Raw genomic sequence first — 16,685 nt, forward strand, 5'->3', positions numbered from 1 at the left:
ATAATTTCCATTCATATATAAGCAGGAGGCTCATCAAACTCTGTGCAGGTCCACCTTCTTTTTACCACCTATTATTTTAGCTACACAGCACATCTGTGGCAAATCATTAAAACATGAATGATGCTCACATCTCCTGACTGTTTAATAAAGCTCACTTGTTATATTTTGTTCTTTTCCAAAAAAGTAAAAGAGAACAACATAGAAAAAAAAAAAAAAAAGGTTGTTCATCCAAGATTGTTGTTGTTGTTGTTTTGTGTGACACGTGTGAAGATTTGTAGGGAACGCTTCAGATACTCTGTGCTGGGACATTATGGAGCATCTGTTCAGCAATCTGAGAAGACAGAGAGACATCTGAGAAAGGACAGCGTATTTGCACACTCCTTAGTGGCACCTGGACTCTAACCGTCAATAATTGCCATACAGTTTCAGCCCCTCCCCCATTCCTTCGACCGCCGCTGTGATACCGTTCATTTAAAAGGTATAATCACTGTTTCCTCGTCCAAATTATGAGCCGTTATTAAGTCGGCAGACTGCTGCCATGTATGAACAGATGGATTGTCCTATTAATATTTTAGGCGGGGACGACAGACTAGTGACAAAATTGACTTTGAGTACTAATTGAATCCTGTGCAGCTTTATCAACCACATGGGATCTCATGACTTCACCACCATAATCTTACCAATTAAAGCATTGTTGTCATGAGGCTTTTTTTTTTCTAACAAAGGCCGCTTACAACACAATATCTGTACAGTATCCGTCTTACAGTGACTGTAAACCACACACTACATTGGTTTCCCATTGTTGACGCAGTGGGCTGAGTTATGACTGACGTTCAGTGTAAATTGTCCTCTGGCATAGACTCGTTATTGTTACATCTCCATGAAAGATCATTCAAATTCAATTTATTTGGCGGAGTGGCATGTAACAAGTTAATAAACCTTTCAAATGAGATTAACTGCTGCGCGGCCAGTATTTATCCAGATTATCACTGTATTTACACAATGGCAAAGCCCAGCGTGGATAGGACAGGGAACTGGTCCACCTGCGGGAGTCTGTGGGTGATGTTGACTTTGAGACACCTCAAGTCATCAAACTGCAATTAAGCCTGTCTGCATCCCTCGCGGTCTCTCCATCAATATCTGCGGCGTTCTGTCAGAGCCCGTTTGAGACTGTCAGTGGGAGATACAGTTATGGAGATGTGATTCATGAGAACACCGTCTTCCCTGCACATCATTCACTGCACAGACCCATTTTTTTTCACTTGAAAACATTCACACTCTGCTGAGTGAACGAGTGGGGGCTCAGCTCACACAGATGTTACACAAGCTGCAGTTTAGTCTAACTCGCGTCCGTTTTGTCCAAGCTAAAAAATGCACAAGGTCGGCCATTGAGAAGTGGGGAGAATCCCTGATGCCGCTCAATTATTACTGCTCGTGGAAACTGTTCCTTTCCATTCCTCTCTGAGGGGTGCTGGTTTAGCTGCTCTCACTTATCATGTTGGATTGTGTAAATTCCTTTTTCAATGCGTGGCCATACTTGTTTCACTTTAGCAGATTCAAATGTGAAGCGATTCTCTGAGGCAAGGGGGTTTTCTCGTCACCCACAGCAAGCATGAATTCGTAATGACAAAGCGAAGACGCATCCGCAATGTAAGGGCATGACTGATTCATGGCAGGGGCAAGGCTGGTGTGCACATTTAATGTAAGCATTAGAGCGTTAAAACAATGTTTCTCACATCTCGAACTAATGGTCAGCGGTTTTATATTAACAAATGCTTTACTCATGCGCTATATCATAATGCAATCTTTAATCTAATCTCAAGCTTTGGACTTTTCATCATTCTGAGTTTAGTTTAATGTTGTAAGTTACAGTGAGCCAACAGGTGCACTTTTTCAAAAACTTAAACACGCAGTTCTACAATAATTATATTGTTATATGGAATCAGCTTTACATCTTTTTGTCACTGTGTTTGAACTCTTCAATCATTTATTTAACAAAAGACCTGTGAAAGTGCAGTAAGTACTTGCAAAAATGATGCTGAAACCCACAATTTCTGAGCGGTTTTCCTTTCTGCCAAGGGAGGGTTTGCGTTTTGCGGCTTCATTTTATGATATGACGCTGATTGAAGTGAGATAATTAAGCTGAAACTCGGCAGGCAATTACTGAAAAACGCGTGAAAACTTAATGAAGGTAACCTCTGTCATTTTATTCGGAACATCTTACTTTCATCCAAATGAAAACCTCTATCCGTTGCGCCTCTGCCTATGGTATACCTACTGCAATCCCTTTTGTTTCGAGGTAAAATAAGCGTGTCCTCATACAGACAACTTTCTTTTTCAAGGTTGGCCAGCTGACACTTCTCCTTCCTCTGGGCAGAGGGAGCAGGAGGAATTCTGCGGCCTGAAAATGACACCCGAGCAAACAACGCACCTATACATCAAATGAACAGCTGCGGTCAAGAGGTTGTCCACTACACAATAGCTTTCACTCTCAGCGTGATCACAAGCGGGCCACTGGAGCCTTGGTTGGCAGCGGGTGGGGCTGAGAAGGTGGGGTTGGCTTGCGAAGGAAGCAGGTAGCAACAGAGACGGTGGGAAGCCTGGTAGAGGTCCATGTCTGAGAGGTTTTTTTACACCGCATATCTCATGTGCCTCTGGTGAGCTACAGCACCCCTGGGCTTCATGAAAATGATTGCAGGCTCTTTTTGCAAAAGCACTGTACGTAATGGCCATCTGTCTGTTTGGAGTATGAGCACTGAGTCATGCTGTGCCGCGCTGCAGGGGGTGCAGGGAGGGAACAGCTATTTAACTTGCACAGCAGATATGCTACAATTGACTGAGAGGTGCCATTTCCAACATGACAAACCAGCTCCTGACTACAAACACAAAAATGTCAGTCAAGGACAGGCGGTCTGGTCATGCCTTTGCCTGGGCTGGCTTTTCTGGGACAGCTAGGAACATCTTTATACAGACAACACGGTACAGATGATAAAACTCTTCGCCTATCTGGAGGACTGCTACAGTGAACACTGCTCAGTCATCTTGACAATTCACCCTTGCTGGAAGTGCAGGTAAGGGTTGGTTTATCAAAGAGGAAGACAGCTCAAATCTACTTTAAATGCCACATGCCGGTACTTTGTTTTGTGATGAACAATGTTTTGAATGATACCTTGACACTTGCTCCTTCAGAGGTTCCTGAGGGACCCTGCAATTACAAGCAATGAAATAGTCTTTTCACACAGAGGGAGTACAAAAGGTTTTGCATCACAAAAACACAATTATATGAAAACAGGTGAACAGCACGTAATATATTTTCCATCATCACTCTTTAAGCATCCTAAGCCTTTCTTTAACCCATTTAAACCGGTAAGATCACTTGAAAAATACTCCTGTTTACAGCAAAAGCCTGCTGTATTATATTTTCTAACCTTTGTACTAATGCCAGCTCTCATAAAGACGTGGCTGGCCCCCAGCAGTCTATAGATTATCTTTGAGCGTGTCTTTGTTGTGTGCCTTTCACAGACTTTCCTTTTGTCGCACAATGCTAATTTGACTTTGAAAAATATCCGCTGCCCCCCTTAACTGCGAGCACTGTCATGCTGCCAGTGGACAAGAAGGAGTGATGCCCCGGTGTGTGTTTTGAACGATTTTGCCCCTGAGATCTACCTCAGCAAAACAGGTGACTCATAAATGCCAGTGCCAGGGGATGGCGGCAAAGCTGGCACATGCTAAGGGTGTCATCAGGACACTGCCATTTAGAAATGTCACACCTTCTCCAGCCTGTCTTTCTTTTGTCCTATGACTTCGTGTCCTACAACTTTATGAGTTATTAAGGAGGCAGGGGATTCTTTGAGTCATGCGGGAGAGGTTTAACAGTGAGTAGCTCGATTATACTAAAGATAATTGAACCTATTGAGCATAACGGTGATAGAAGCAGAACTGAATTTTTCTGGATTTCTGGATGAAATAAAATAAGACAGACCCTATGTGCTGATCAAGAGTGTAATCAGGGCAATAGGGCATGAAAATAATTGGACACCCAAAGCATCCGAGCTGCATGATGCCTAAACAGTCCTGTTTGTCCTGACATCAGAGCAGCTCAGAGTCTGACAAGCTGTCTTCTTTAACGCATTGTGGTGTTTGTGCCCTTTAGTGTGTGGGTCACTACACAAACACACAAACGGTATCTGGGATTGGTTTGGATGCCTGAGGAAAAGACCATAATTCAAGGAGTCAACGAGCCTTACAGGCAGACTTGTCCTTCTCATCAATACAAGCATTCTCAAGTGCTACCTTAATATACTCCTTGTGGTTTTGTGCTAATAATATAGCCAGCTTGCAGGCGTGTGGCAGAATGGGAGAAGATTTTAAAGAGATCAATACAGCCTGTGTGATTGCTCTTTTTAAGTGGCATTGCACGTGTGACTGTTTGCTTTAATATGCTTTTATAATTACGATCGCTTTGTAACTTTTGTAACTGTGTTCAATTTTTTTGCCAAGTCTCAACTGAGAAAGACACTGCTAATGTCAGGGACATTCTTGGTGAAATAAAGTTAAATTGAAATTGATTCTGAATGGTGGAAAAGCTAGAAAATGAGGTGCCATTGTATTGAGCTAAGCTTTCGGCGTTCATCACTCGGTTTCATATGCAATCTCTGCAGACATGTATTTCACAGGATTCTGAATTATGGTCAGAACAACGCATGAAGGTAAAAGATACAGGATTTCTAGTTGTTTTTATAGAACAGCGCTGCAGCTTTTAAAGGAGTTCATCTCTTTACCTCAAATCAACAGGTAATATGTGTGTTGTGTTTGTCTGTGTTGCTGTATATCACTTACAGGCAGGCCTCTGGGTCCAGGCTCTCCAGTCTTTCCTCTCCGTCCCTAAGGAAGACACACAAACGGTAGGTTTTCATCACTTTTGGGGACATTACATAGACCTGCATTCATTTCCTGGAGACTTACCCTAACCCTAACGTTAAGTCCCTAAAATGTAATGATTTACACTATGGGGACATGCATTTTGTACAGCGACTCCCAACAATGTGACTGTATAAACAGATTTATGTCCCCACAATGTGAGAAATACATGGGCACACACACATACAGAAGATTAAGATGAGTGAGTGAAGATACAATAACAGGTGTAGCTGGGCATGCATGCTGCCAACAATTAAGGCTAGACAGCAACTCTTGTCGCAGTCTCTAATTTGCTTTTAATTAACAACAAGAAAACAGCTTAATTGTTGCACCCCATGTGGCCCACTAGTCTTTGTTCCCTCCTCTGGTTTACTGCCTCCTTTCCAGCTGTGTGAGTCCCTTGGTGCATTAATCAACCCAAAGAGCAGATACAGGAGCAAACAGGCCAAACCATCCAGCGCTGTCCAGCATTGCAAAACGAGGTCAGAAGGAAGCGATAATTTTTTTTTTTTGACATTTTCTGAATTGCAAAAGGCCTTAGTGCTTGAAAGTCCGCAAGTCTTGAAATGCTGACATGTTAATGAGATGTAACACTATCTAAATCAAACCAAAGTTGGTATAATTTACATCAAGAGGGTTTATGTCCTTGTGAGAAAAGAGGATAAAGCTCTGTGGATATCCTTACAGCTATCCTATAAACTGGCAGAGCATCACTGGCTGTGCGTTGTAAGGAGGGCCTGAAATTAGCTGGCTTTCACACACAGAAGACGGATGTAAAATCAACTCAATTAGGAGATGGTAATACTCTGGCCAATATCAATTCACTGTACAGCAGTGTAATCTACGGCAGACGCACAAGACAATGCAGATATCTGTATTACGGCTAAATATGATTACTTCTTTCTAATAGGAGATTCATCATCTGACACAATTGCGATATTGAAACATTGGATTTCTCTCCTACTGTATGTGTCAGCATGGATGACACACAAAAACACGTCTTCCCTACACTGAGTTAGTGGTGGTGTAGATCTGTGCAGAGGGAAGGATCAGTGGCTGCCAAAAGAAAAGTGGAGAATCACAAAGCAACGCCCCCGATTCTTCCCTGTGACACTCCATGTACGCAGACTTTCATTAACTGGGTCGAATTTGACATGTTCGTTTGCCTGCAACAAAGACAAAGGAAGGAGCTTCACTGAGAGCTATTGCTTTTAATCATCTGTTTGCACGTGCGCTCATGCTTATGCACTGTGTGTGTTTCTCTGTTTTTAGTCCACAGATTACAGGATTATGAAAACAGGAGAAGCCAAGCTGTAGTACAGTAAATATTAAACCTAATAATGACACAGTGGAACCAGTGTGTGCCTCCTCATGGGGACTGCGCGCCGCTGTTTGATGTACCAACGCAGCCTTGGCCGGCGTCTTTTCATTATCAGCGTTAATGTCGCTCTGAGGCTGCTTTAATGCGAGCATGAATGAGTGCTACGTTGAGAAGAACTGGAAGATGTCAGAATGCATTGATGTGACAGGAACAGCACCTTAAAACCTGAAAATCCTTTGCTTCAAATGACTGCCATTATCCTGAATGAGGGAATAACCTCTTTGAAATGAAATTGAGGTTGGTTACCTTTGTGGCACCGAAAGAGCAGTCAGAGCGGCAGCGAACTATTCAGTGAGTGCCTTTACATTCACTGGGAGCTATATGTAGATTCCAAACACATCGCTTTTGTGTGCAGTAAATGGTCTTTTTCTCACAAACAAAGGCAGCGTTCCTTGAGGGTGAATACTGTTATTTCTCCTCTTTCACCTATAGCGAATAAGCTGACACTGAATCATTGCAAAGTTTGCAAAAAAAATGAGCAGAGCAAAAAGAGCAAACTGTTTGTTCTAGCCTTAGCCCCTGCCACTGCCCTTTCTCCCCTGAACTCCACAACAAAAGCAGATTACACAGATATGTAATTTAGCTAATGAATATTTCATATGCTATTATTCCAAGCAGCTCATGAATTATGCAGCTTTCCAAATGAATTCTCCACATTTGCCCTTAAATCTCTTTTAACACCAAAAGGCATGCGGATTTTATGTCCATGTGTTTGCATATTATCATAAAAATTTAGAGAGGTACTCTAGATCTCAAGTCAGAACAACTAAATGGTGATCTGGGGTTACTTCCATATTTTTAAACGTTAACCTGAAGCGTGCAGTTACCTACATGGTTTTTAATAAGGTGGGATGGTTTTCTTCTGTTTCAGAAAATCTAATTCTGCTAAAACAAATGCTAGATTTGAATGCTGGATTACTGCCCTTATCACTGGACTTCTAATGCACCATAATAAAATGGCCATGCTATAAATCCTACCTTTATGACCCTAATAACATTAAGTTTTTGATAATACTGGTGTGGAAAGGTGTTGAATCAACTTTATGGTCATTTGGAGGCTGCAGCTCGTGTTATATTGCATTATTCTGAAAGGTGTTTCTGATATTTAGTCTCCTCTCATTGACATTAATGGGGTGGAGCATTTAGCATATTAGCTATGTGTAGCTGAGTGTTGATAATCTTGGTTGGGGGTGAGTTTTTCTTCTTTGATAACTTATTCGTTCAATATTTATGAACTTCAACAGCTCAATCATTTTCACAATAAAGCAATCCATTAAAGAGACTTCACCAGGTGACCTTGGGGTTAGACTGACACTTTAGCACACCATCCCCAACAAATCTGAGCACAGTGACAAGAAATAATTAGTCTGGAGCACAGCTGTCATCACCGTTTGCACTCAGTTTGCTCTCCAAACTGAAACACCTGCCAGTGACACAGCGAGATAACAGCCTCTGAAGGGACATACTGCTTCTGGACTACTCAGATAATCAACTTGCCACAACCACCGTAGTGCCCACGAGCACCTGGATATCACAGCAACAGTTTACCTGAAGTGTTACCTGAAGGTTTTGTGTTGAATTTGGTCTTAATGCCACTTCAACAATTCTAAACGTCATATTTTGACATCCTAGACTTTTGTAAAAGTGTAACTATAGGGACACTTGGACGGTTTGATCTGAGGTCATTTTATAATCATGTTCAGCCATGTTTGAGATTTTTCCTTCAGCTGCTTTAAGAACTGTTGTTTGTGTTACCTCAACTAAAAATATCCCAAAGAATATTTACCTCAGATCCTCAGAAATCAGTATGTTGTCACTGTCAACACATGATGATGATTGTTTTCCACTTGAAGAATATGATAATCAAAGCTGCTTTTTTTCCCAGATCCAAAGCAAATTCCATGATTTCTAGACTTTAGTCAAAGCTTCACTGTAGTTTTGTCTTATTGTTTTACAGTTTTTCCGCAGAAGAAGGCAGACACAACACGAGAGGAAAGTTAAGTGTCAGAGGTTGCCTGCAGTCCAAAGCAGTCTCTAGGCAACAAGGATGAACAGGAAACTGGAACTGAGGATTTCAACATCCAAGAAAGAAAAGACGTGTGAGACAGTGTGAAAAACGCAAGAACTGTGTAACAACAAAACGAAAAATGCTTTCGTTGATATTGGAGGGCTTTAGCGACAGCAACAGAGAAGCCTGTGGTTGGACCACTGCTACATTCACTTTCAAGCTAAACACCACCTGTGTGTGCCAAAATGCCATCGTAAAATATGTCAAGATGATGATAATTATAACTTGAGCGGCAAGCCAAAAAGCACAGCCAGCAGAGTGTATGAATCTTTTCTTTCAGCTAAGCCAACCTTAACTTTCTCATTTCCTTTTTCGCTCCTCCATCTCTCATTTATCTCTCCCTTTGTGTATAATATCATAGCCCTATTACTCTCATCTCATCCCTCTCTGCTGTCTCCTGTTGTTCTTGTCGTCTCTCCTTCCTTCTCCTGTCTCCTGTCATTCGCCCCGTTTCTCCCTCACCCAACTTCCAGCTCTGTCGGATCACCCCGCCAATCTCTGTTGCTATGCAACGCTCAGTGTCCTATAAATTTGACAACATCCTAGTGCTTGATTATTATTTGAGCGCTGCAGTATGAAGCCCTCCTTCAGGTCATTGCAGTAGATTTGGAGGGGTGGGGGGGATACAGGAAGGCAAGGAAGGAAATTAGGGATGGGAGGGAGGGGAGGAGGAAGAGAAAAATGAAGGGAATGAGGAGGAGAGGAAAGGAGAGAGAGAGAAAGATGAACTAGCTTCTCAGGTAAATGAAAGACGGGCCAACAAGACCAAACGGATATTCACTAGTACTATTTATCTGTTCCACTCTAGAAACCTGCAAACCGTATAAGAGAAGCATGAAAAGCACTTCACATTAACTACTAATTCAATACCGGTGCTAGTAAAGCTAAAGTGAGTACACACTTGAGCTGGAGGAGGAGGCCTGAGTAGACTGACAGCATATTCTGAACGTCCAACTTAATCCACATGATCTTGTTCTTAAATGGCGTCAACTCCACTCTGAGTTGCAGTGTAGTTAAGTGTAAAAGCAGAGCAAAGACATGTGGCCTGGCTCAGTCCTGCAACACAAGTCAACAGCGACGGCAACACACGGCAGAGGCACCCGTTTATGACGACTCCGTAATCCTTATCCCAAATGCCAACATGTTCGCTGAGATGTTCCATGTCCGACAACACAGTGGTATAAAACGGAGAGGCCAGAACTTGATGCATTTTTAGCAAAAAAGCAGATACATCATCAAAAAAGCCACATAATCCACCTGACAAATGCCCCTGTCAAGAGGGGTCAGTAGATAAGCTGGGGGAGCCTTCTGAAATGAACACCATAGGACCCGACTCAAACCTGACACACAGCACAGAGGGACAACAAGATGCCGTCTTTCATATGCAGAGATAGCTATCAGCAGGTAAATCAATTTAAATTCATTTTTAATTTCCTTGTTTTGCAAACACACTATCTCATCTTTGATTTTTGCTCATTTGCCACTTTATGTAAAAATGATAAAGACCACTGAAGCTTCCAGAAGTCTCTATCTCTTCTTGCTATTTACCTTCATTTTCTCATGCTCCATTATAAATCCATTCTGTTTTTACCTTGACATCCAAATTTAAACTTGTATTTAATGTTAGAGTCACAATATGGCCATTTTAGTGATGTTTTGGCCTTGATGTTTAGGACAAACCCGCTTTTCCCGCTAAGTCACACATTGTTCATACCCCAAAATTCACCATCACTTTTAACCAAATGTACGGGAGGGGGCTTATCACAACGCATCCTCCTTTCTTCTTCCTGTCTCACGTGTGACACTGAAGTTTAATGTCCTGAAGGGGAAACTATCTGACATTACCAAGCCAAGTTGGTCTGCGACAATGCTATGTAGCTCATGGGAGAGATGACCTTTTCTTTAGTGAAAAACTCACATGCCACTCCCACTCTTTCTGCCTGAGCTGAGTCCTGTCTCCCTCTGGGGACATGTACTCAGGCCACCTGAGCCTTTTGTCTAACTGCTGTACTTCCTTTAACTGGGACTGACTACGCCGCTTGTGAGCAGCAGCTGTATTTGCTTGGTAAACAAAACAGTGAGGATGATAAACCCTCATAATTTCCTCATGTCGTTTAACAATTCACAGAACAAAGTAGGTGGTACTGAGTTTTTTGTGTTCAAGCTGTACTTTGGTAGTGCACTGAGGAGCCACACCGGTGTTGAAGGGATGATTTGGACACAAAAATACACATGGACATCCAGAAGTCAAAAAAGACACAAACACAAACAGACAAATGTGCACATCCTGCATGCACACACAGACACAAGCAAGAGAGAGTTTGCCACAACACAGCCTGTCACAATATTTATTCCCAAGTGAAAAAGCTTGTCTGCTCCTGGCCTGTGAAAGATGGAAAAAAGAACATTGCAACTCGACACATTTGATCCCCTCAGTCCTTCGGTCAAACCTTGTGGTATCCAGAATCAGACAAGATGCAGACGCTGAGTCACGCTGCCACCAAAAGCTAATTTATTCTGTAATTAATTCTGAAATGTCATCGTTTCCCCTTGCAAATATTTTGTGGTTTCTCATCTAAGAATTTGCACCATGAACCATAAGAATCAACACGACTAGGAAAAACAACATGAAGTATGCACAAAGGATCTCGAAAATACCAAGATTACTGCAGCAGCCTCTTGAACCTTTCATCATGTTTAGCTCAACTCCAGTATGTGTCTAATTATTAAGTGAGACGTTGGAAATGAATATGAACACTCCAAAACTTTTCAAAAAGACTGCAGAAAAGTGATGTAAAATCTACAGTATAGCTGCTCATTGTGATTTTATAACTATCTCATAGCAGCATTCTAGCTTCACCTACATTAACAATGTTTTCTGAACGTACACAACATCAGCACAGCTGCTTCTGGGCGTTAGCTTCAACATATCAGCTGAGTATCAGCTGGAGAAGGGGACAGATAGTCAGAGAATTTAAACCAACTGTGCAGCTCGATATGCTGCAGTTGACAGAATTCTCACCAAACCCGTTTTCACTGTGTCAAATCTGTTATCAGCGCGTCTGAGGTAAGTATTGATTAGACTGCTCGTATGAAATGTCACAAAACACACTGCAGAGAACACAGCCTCACCTGCTTCTGATTAAGGATCCAATTAGAGACAGGCAGTGCAAATTCCCTACTTCTGACTGCCCTCGTTGGGTGCCATCTTAGGACACTCCACAAGCTCAGAAAATGCCTGGGCACTGGAGCTTGCAGAGATCCCTTGCACTTGGTAAAAGCCTCAATAAAATAGGATTTGTTCCAGTTGTTTACTGAGGGTTAAGAGGAGCGGCCGGGGCAGGAAGAGAACGGCAAAGCCGACAGCTGCCTGGCAGGGGCTCAAATGCAGCTTAGCATTTTTCACCATTCTGACTGGCACACAATGCTCTCTTTAACTCCCAGCCATCTAAATATTCAGGGACGTATAAAGAGATGGCTGACACTGCAGCCGACTTAAGACACAGCTCAGCTGGCCAAGATTGCACCTATAGTCTCTTGGCTAAAGCTTCCCATGAAGGCTTTCCTCACAGAGACTCAATCATTGATCCCAAGTGAATAAATGGTGATTTGTACATGTGCCACTAGATGGCAAACTAGCTTCATCTCAAATTTTGCACACGGCGGGGGACAGAGCCAATGAGGCGACTGTAAGCTCTCTATGAGAGTGGATAGATGTCCTCAATGCATGAATGTATGATGTGTGTTGGGTAACATCCCTAATTAGGCAGTCTGGCAATTAGGCACTGAATACCGTAAAGGAGATTTTTTCTGTAGAGGGCTTACAACGATGAGAGAAGGTAATAGACAAGTGCAAGAAGCTGTATGAGAGAGTGACAATAATTTTCATACCGCATTATGCCTCTTTTCAACTGCCACACAATACAAAAGGGACACAGGTGGCATTACAAGGGTACCCAGTCACAGAACGCAGCATATGATTTCATAAAATAACCATTATAGAGCAATTTCCGCAAACATCAAAATCTCACTACCACACAGTATGCAAACACTGGAGCCAAAGGCAAACATGGGAAATGCAGACAGTGGATGTCTGTGGAAACTAAGCCAAGGCTGTCCCATGGGAGCCTCAGAACAGCTCTTTACAACAGCCACGTCTCTACCACGTCTTCGCCGATGAGTTTTAAGAGCTCATTGACTTTAACAACTCCTAAGGAGAGGAAAGAGGGCTGATGATATTATCGGAATTTGCATTTTTATGTGGTGAAGCCGATAAATCTATATTAAACCATGAGCTCAATTCCCACCCATCAGCTGAATGTCTGTGCAGTGTTTCCACGCAAGCTGGGTGCATATTGCACTGGCTCCTCACTAGGCCAGCATTGCCTCTTGAATGTTCTCATCTCCTAATGGATGCTGTTATTAGTCTTGGCTCTTGGAAATTTCACAGTCTCATCTGGACTTTTGGCCGTATTATTCATCCGGAGCAGATTGCTCCCGTCCCATATTTACAGATACAGAGTGTTTCATTAATGCATTATCCAACAAGTGAATAGGAGAGGCTGAAAATCTACTTTCAATAAACCCTGGTTCATTTTACAAACCAAATATTTGAGGTCAGAGAGAATACACTGTGCAAAGATCCACAGGGCGCTCACTCTGGCTACTGTAGCCCTCAGCGAGTCTTATGCTTCATATCACTCACCACGCATAACAGATTACACTAAGGTCCTGCACACTACCATCTGTATAATATCAGGCCACTGCTGCTCCCTGGCATGCCATTAAAGTGGACACAGATGAATGTATCTAAATTGGTCGCGGGCAGGATGAGAGTGTGAAGAATCAGAATATGGATGGCAGGCTGTAACAGTGATGCAGCCTCCCACTACGGCGCCTCTGTGTTCTGCAGCGTTCAGGCTACACCGCCTCCCCGTCCAGCCTCTTTGCCCCTGCTCTCTGAGCTCCCTGCGTCCTCCTCCCTCCAGTTGGCCCGAGGAATCGGCAGACATAGATAGAGCTTACATGGGGGCATGCTTCAATCCAAGCATCTTGGATCCAAAATGCCCTTTCAAAGGTATTTACATTCTCAGCATTTCTCAAACTCTGTCTCCTCCTTCAACTGACCTAAAATGCCAGCAGAGTGTCTTTGTATATTACTAGACTGTTTGGAGCCAGAGAAAATCCCATTGTTTGGATGACTGAAGCCAACGGTGTGGACCACAATACCTAGAACAGTCACCGGGGCCAGTCACCTCCTGTCCGCTGACATAACTCAACAAGTCGAGTGAATTCAGTTCAGCTGACCCTATCTGACACATGACACTCCATTAGTGTTGCTATGACCTGGCAGACATTGAAACAACATTTGAAAATGTTGGAGAGGTATTAGACACAGGCCAAGGGGATGCCAGGCCCTGATGAATTCTGACACCAGAGCGGCAGGGACGTGTATAATGCTTGCAGTGTCCCCGCTGCATGGCACAGCTCTGTCTCCTGAGAAAGTCGTGAGGTTGTAGATGTGTGAATGAGGGCCGCGCTCTGGCCAACTATATCAAGTCGATCTAATGCTCAGAGGATGTGTTGACCTACATTACCCCTTGTTGAACATCAGCTTTTTGCACATATACACACACACACATCAACTTACACACACACACAGTGACTATAAAAGCCAGTGAACATTGTGCAATCAAAGTGGCCCTCTCAAAGTCTTGCCCCCTGTATTCGTCCCTGTAATTAATTGGCCAATTAATGTGTGTTTATTCTGGACACCCATGGATGCAGCCATACTGGGGGCTCTCTGGGAAAGACGGGAGTCAGACAGATAAATCAAAGCTCTGTGCATCTGTCCTTGTATGTGCCAAACGCTTCCCCCTGTAACCTTCCTCTTTCCCAGCTGGGCCCAAATGTGAGACCTTTTCATAGCCAATCAGGTCAAATCTTTGTTTCATCCTCCCTCCCAATGCACTTGACATTGACAAGATTAATTGCCTTGTGCACTGGGCAAACGTGTTACCTCCTGGTGTAATACAGGTGTCAAAAGTGTGGCTCTCTGGATTTCCTCAACATGAATTTGTGCAGAGAGAGAGAAATGAATAACCTATTCCATTTCCCGCAACAAAGGGTTAATGAATCCTCCCACTGCTTGTAAAATCGCACAGGGTATAAATCTTGCCATAAAATCTCAGCTGTGAGCCCTGCTGACCTGTAAATTCTGCTCTCCGTGTTACTTTGCCATTGAGCTCCAACGGGTCGGGCCAAATCTGTAACTACATATCTACATCACGCTACTGTATTTAAACACTGCTTTAAAGACACAGACTGTCACTATGATCACCAACTGTGTGTCAGTGGTTAAATATAGGAGCTCTGCTGCGTTTATTGTAATATATGTTACATTGAGTTACACCTCATTTCATTTTCACTCCACTTTGTAATTATTCTTAAATAGCTTTCTAAGATGTAGCACAAAATGACTACAGATGTGTGAAATGTATCAAGGTGACACATCCCTGCTGGAAAAGGCAGCCTCAATTTAAATTTACAATTACAATTTACATGCAGCCATAGTTTATTTTTCACCCATGTAAAATACATTATGTATAGTAAACAGATCAGTGGCATATCAGATCAAACTCAAAAATAAATGTGAATCTAATACAGAAATGTAGCTTGTATGCAGGCTCCTTTTACAAAAGCCTTGCGGGAGAGATGAATTTATCATGTTGGCTGTGTGCTACACTGGACAACAAAAAGCTCCAATCAAATAGCTGCTGTAATTTTACGCATTTACTGTATCACCCAAATCAGCAGCAGCCTCCCATGGAGAACTTCTGGCAGCAAGGCTGGTATTCTCACCAGGGACTCGTTACTTAATAATCTCGCCCTGCGGGTGCTCTGGTAGAGGTCAACAGTCTGTTACACTTGCGTCGCTGTTCATGTCTGTCTCCACCTATGGAGCAGAAAACCGCTGCCAAATGTTCCAGTCCCCACAAACCCAACCATAACTCCTTCCCCTATCACTGTCACTGCCTGCATTGGTCTCTGCAGACACACAGGCTGATCCAAATGAACCTGAGCCAAGTCCATTGGATATAATATGAATATTATATACACTGTGGTGGCTCAATTATCTCAAAACAACATTTGCTCGGCCCTGTAGAGGAGAGGCATCTAAATTCCAGTTACAGCATGCATTTGGCTTTCAGAGAACGCCGTACTTTTTCAGACCAAATTAGGTTAAATGACAAAAGCTATTGACTGCGGCATGAGGATACATAGATTTAGTTTTAAAGCAGATTAATGTTATTGTATCTAAAATGACACTAATGTTTTGACCTCCTGCAACATGCCATTCAACATGACATGACAGTACCAGTACAGTATTGGTGCCCCGTTAAAAGGATTCCTTGCTCCATCCTGTCCAGACATGCGTGCATTTTGAAAAATGGCCTAGTCAAGCAAACACACGTGCGCTCTTTGCTTTGAGAAAATGTTGGTAGCAGAGAAAATGACACAAGTGCAAGATTATACAGGTGTCCCCTTGTTTGAGAGAAAACATTACAATAGAATCAAGTAGGCACATGTGTTAGCACAAGGGCGAAGGAGGAAAATATGCCTGCACCGTTGGTCAGGACTTATAGACAGCTGTCTCAGTCATTCAGCACAGGGCTTGAATGGAAAACGTAAACACCAGGACCGCTTCCAAAAGACAGCAATTACCTGCCTCTTCTTTGGAAATGTGGACCCGTCCAGTTGCCAAGCAAATACATGACAGATGATCTTTTCAACTGCTTTGACAGATCACATCCACGCCACTTTAAAGCGTGCGGCAGCTGTTGTAGACGGTGGTTACATTGTTTCAAATTTTTGACACAAGTGAAGATCTGAAAGTGTGTCTGCGCTACAATTACTGACACACATTGATCTGGGACTGTGCTATCACATGATTCGAAGTGATGACAGCTGTCGAACGTGTTCTGACAGCAGCTGAAGTTCTGAGATAGAGACACATATTATTTTACAAGTAGCTATATCTCCCATATAACTGGAGGAGAGTCTCCTTATTGAGAAACTGTCTTCATACCCAACAACCAGCGAGTGAATATCATGTTTATACCAAAGATGTTCTCTGGTTTCATTTGACTTCCGGCATAAGGATCGCATGACTTTACTGATACGCACTTGTGGGTAAACAAGAAGTACACTGATATGAGACTCTGTGCTGCTGCATGTCCACTGTCACAGAATATAAAGGCGTTAAACACAGACACTATTAGAGGAACCTGCATCTATAAACGTATCTTGTGAAAA

The 16,685-nt window shown here is 42.8% G+C and overlaps 1 protein-coding gene across 1 annotated transcript in view; it reads right to left on the bottom strand.

The window, feature by feature from the left end:
- Positions 1–16,685, bottom strand: part of col19a1 (collagen type XIX alpha 1 chain) — a 93,000-nt gene that overhangs the window by 39,194 nt on the left and 37,121 nt on the right. The window contains 2 exon segments of the mRNA XM_070977388.1: positions 3,170–3,205; positions 4,840–4,884. Coding sequence (XP_070833489.1) covers positions 3,170–3,205; positions 4,840–4,884 — 81 coding nt within the window.

Source organism: Chaetodon trifascialis, chromosome 13 (genome assembly GCF_039877785.1).
Source record: "Chaetodon trifascialis isolate fChaTrf1 chromosome 13, fChaTrf1.hap1, whole genome shotgun sequence".
NCBI classification, from domain to species: domain Eukaryota; kingdom Metazoa; phylum Chordata; class Actinopteri; order Chaetodontiformes; family Chaetodontidae; genus Chaetodon; species Chaetodon trifascialis.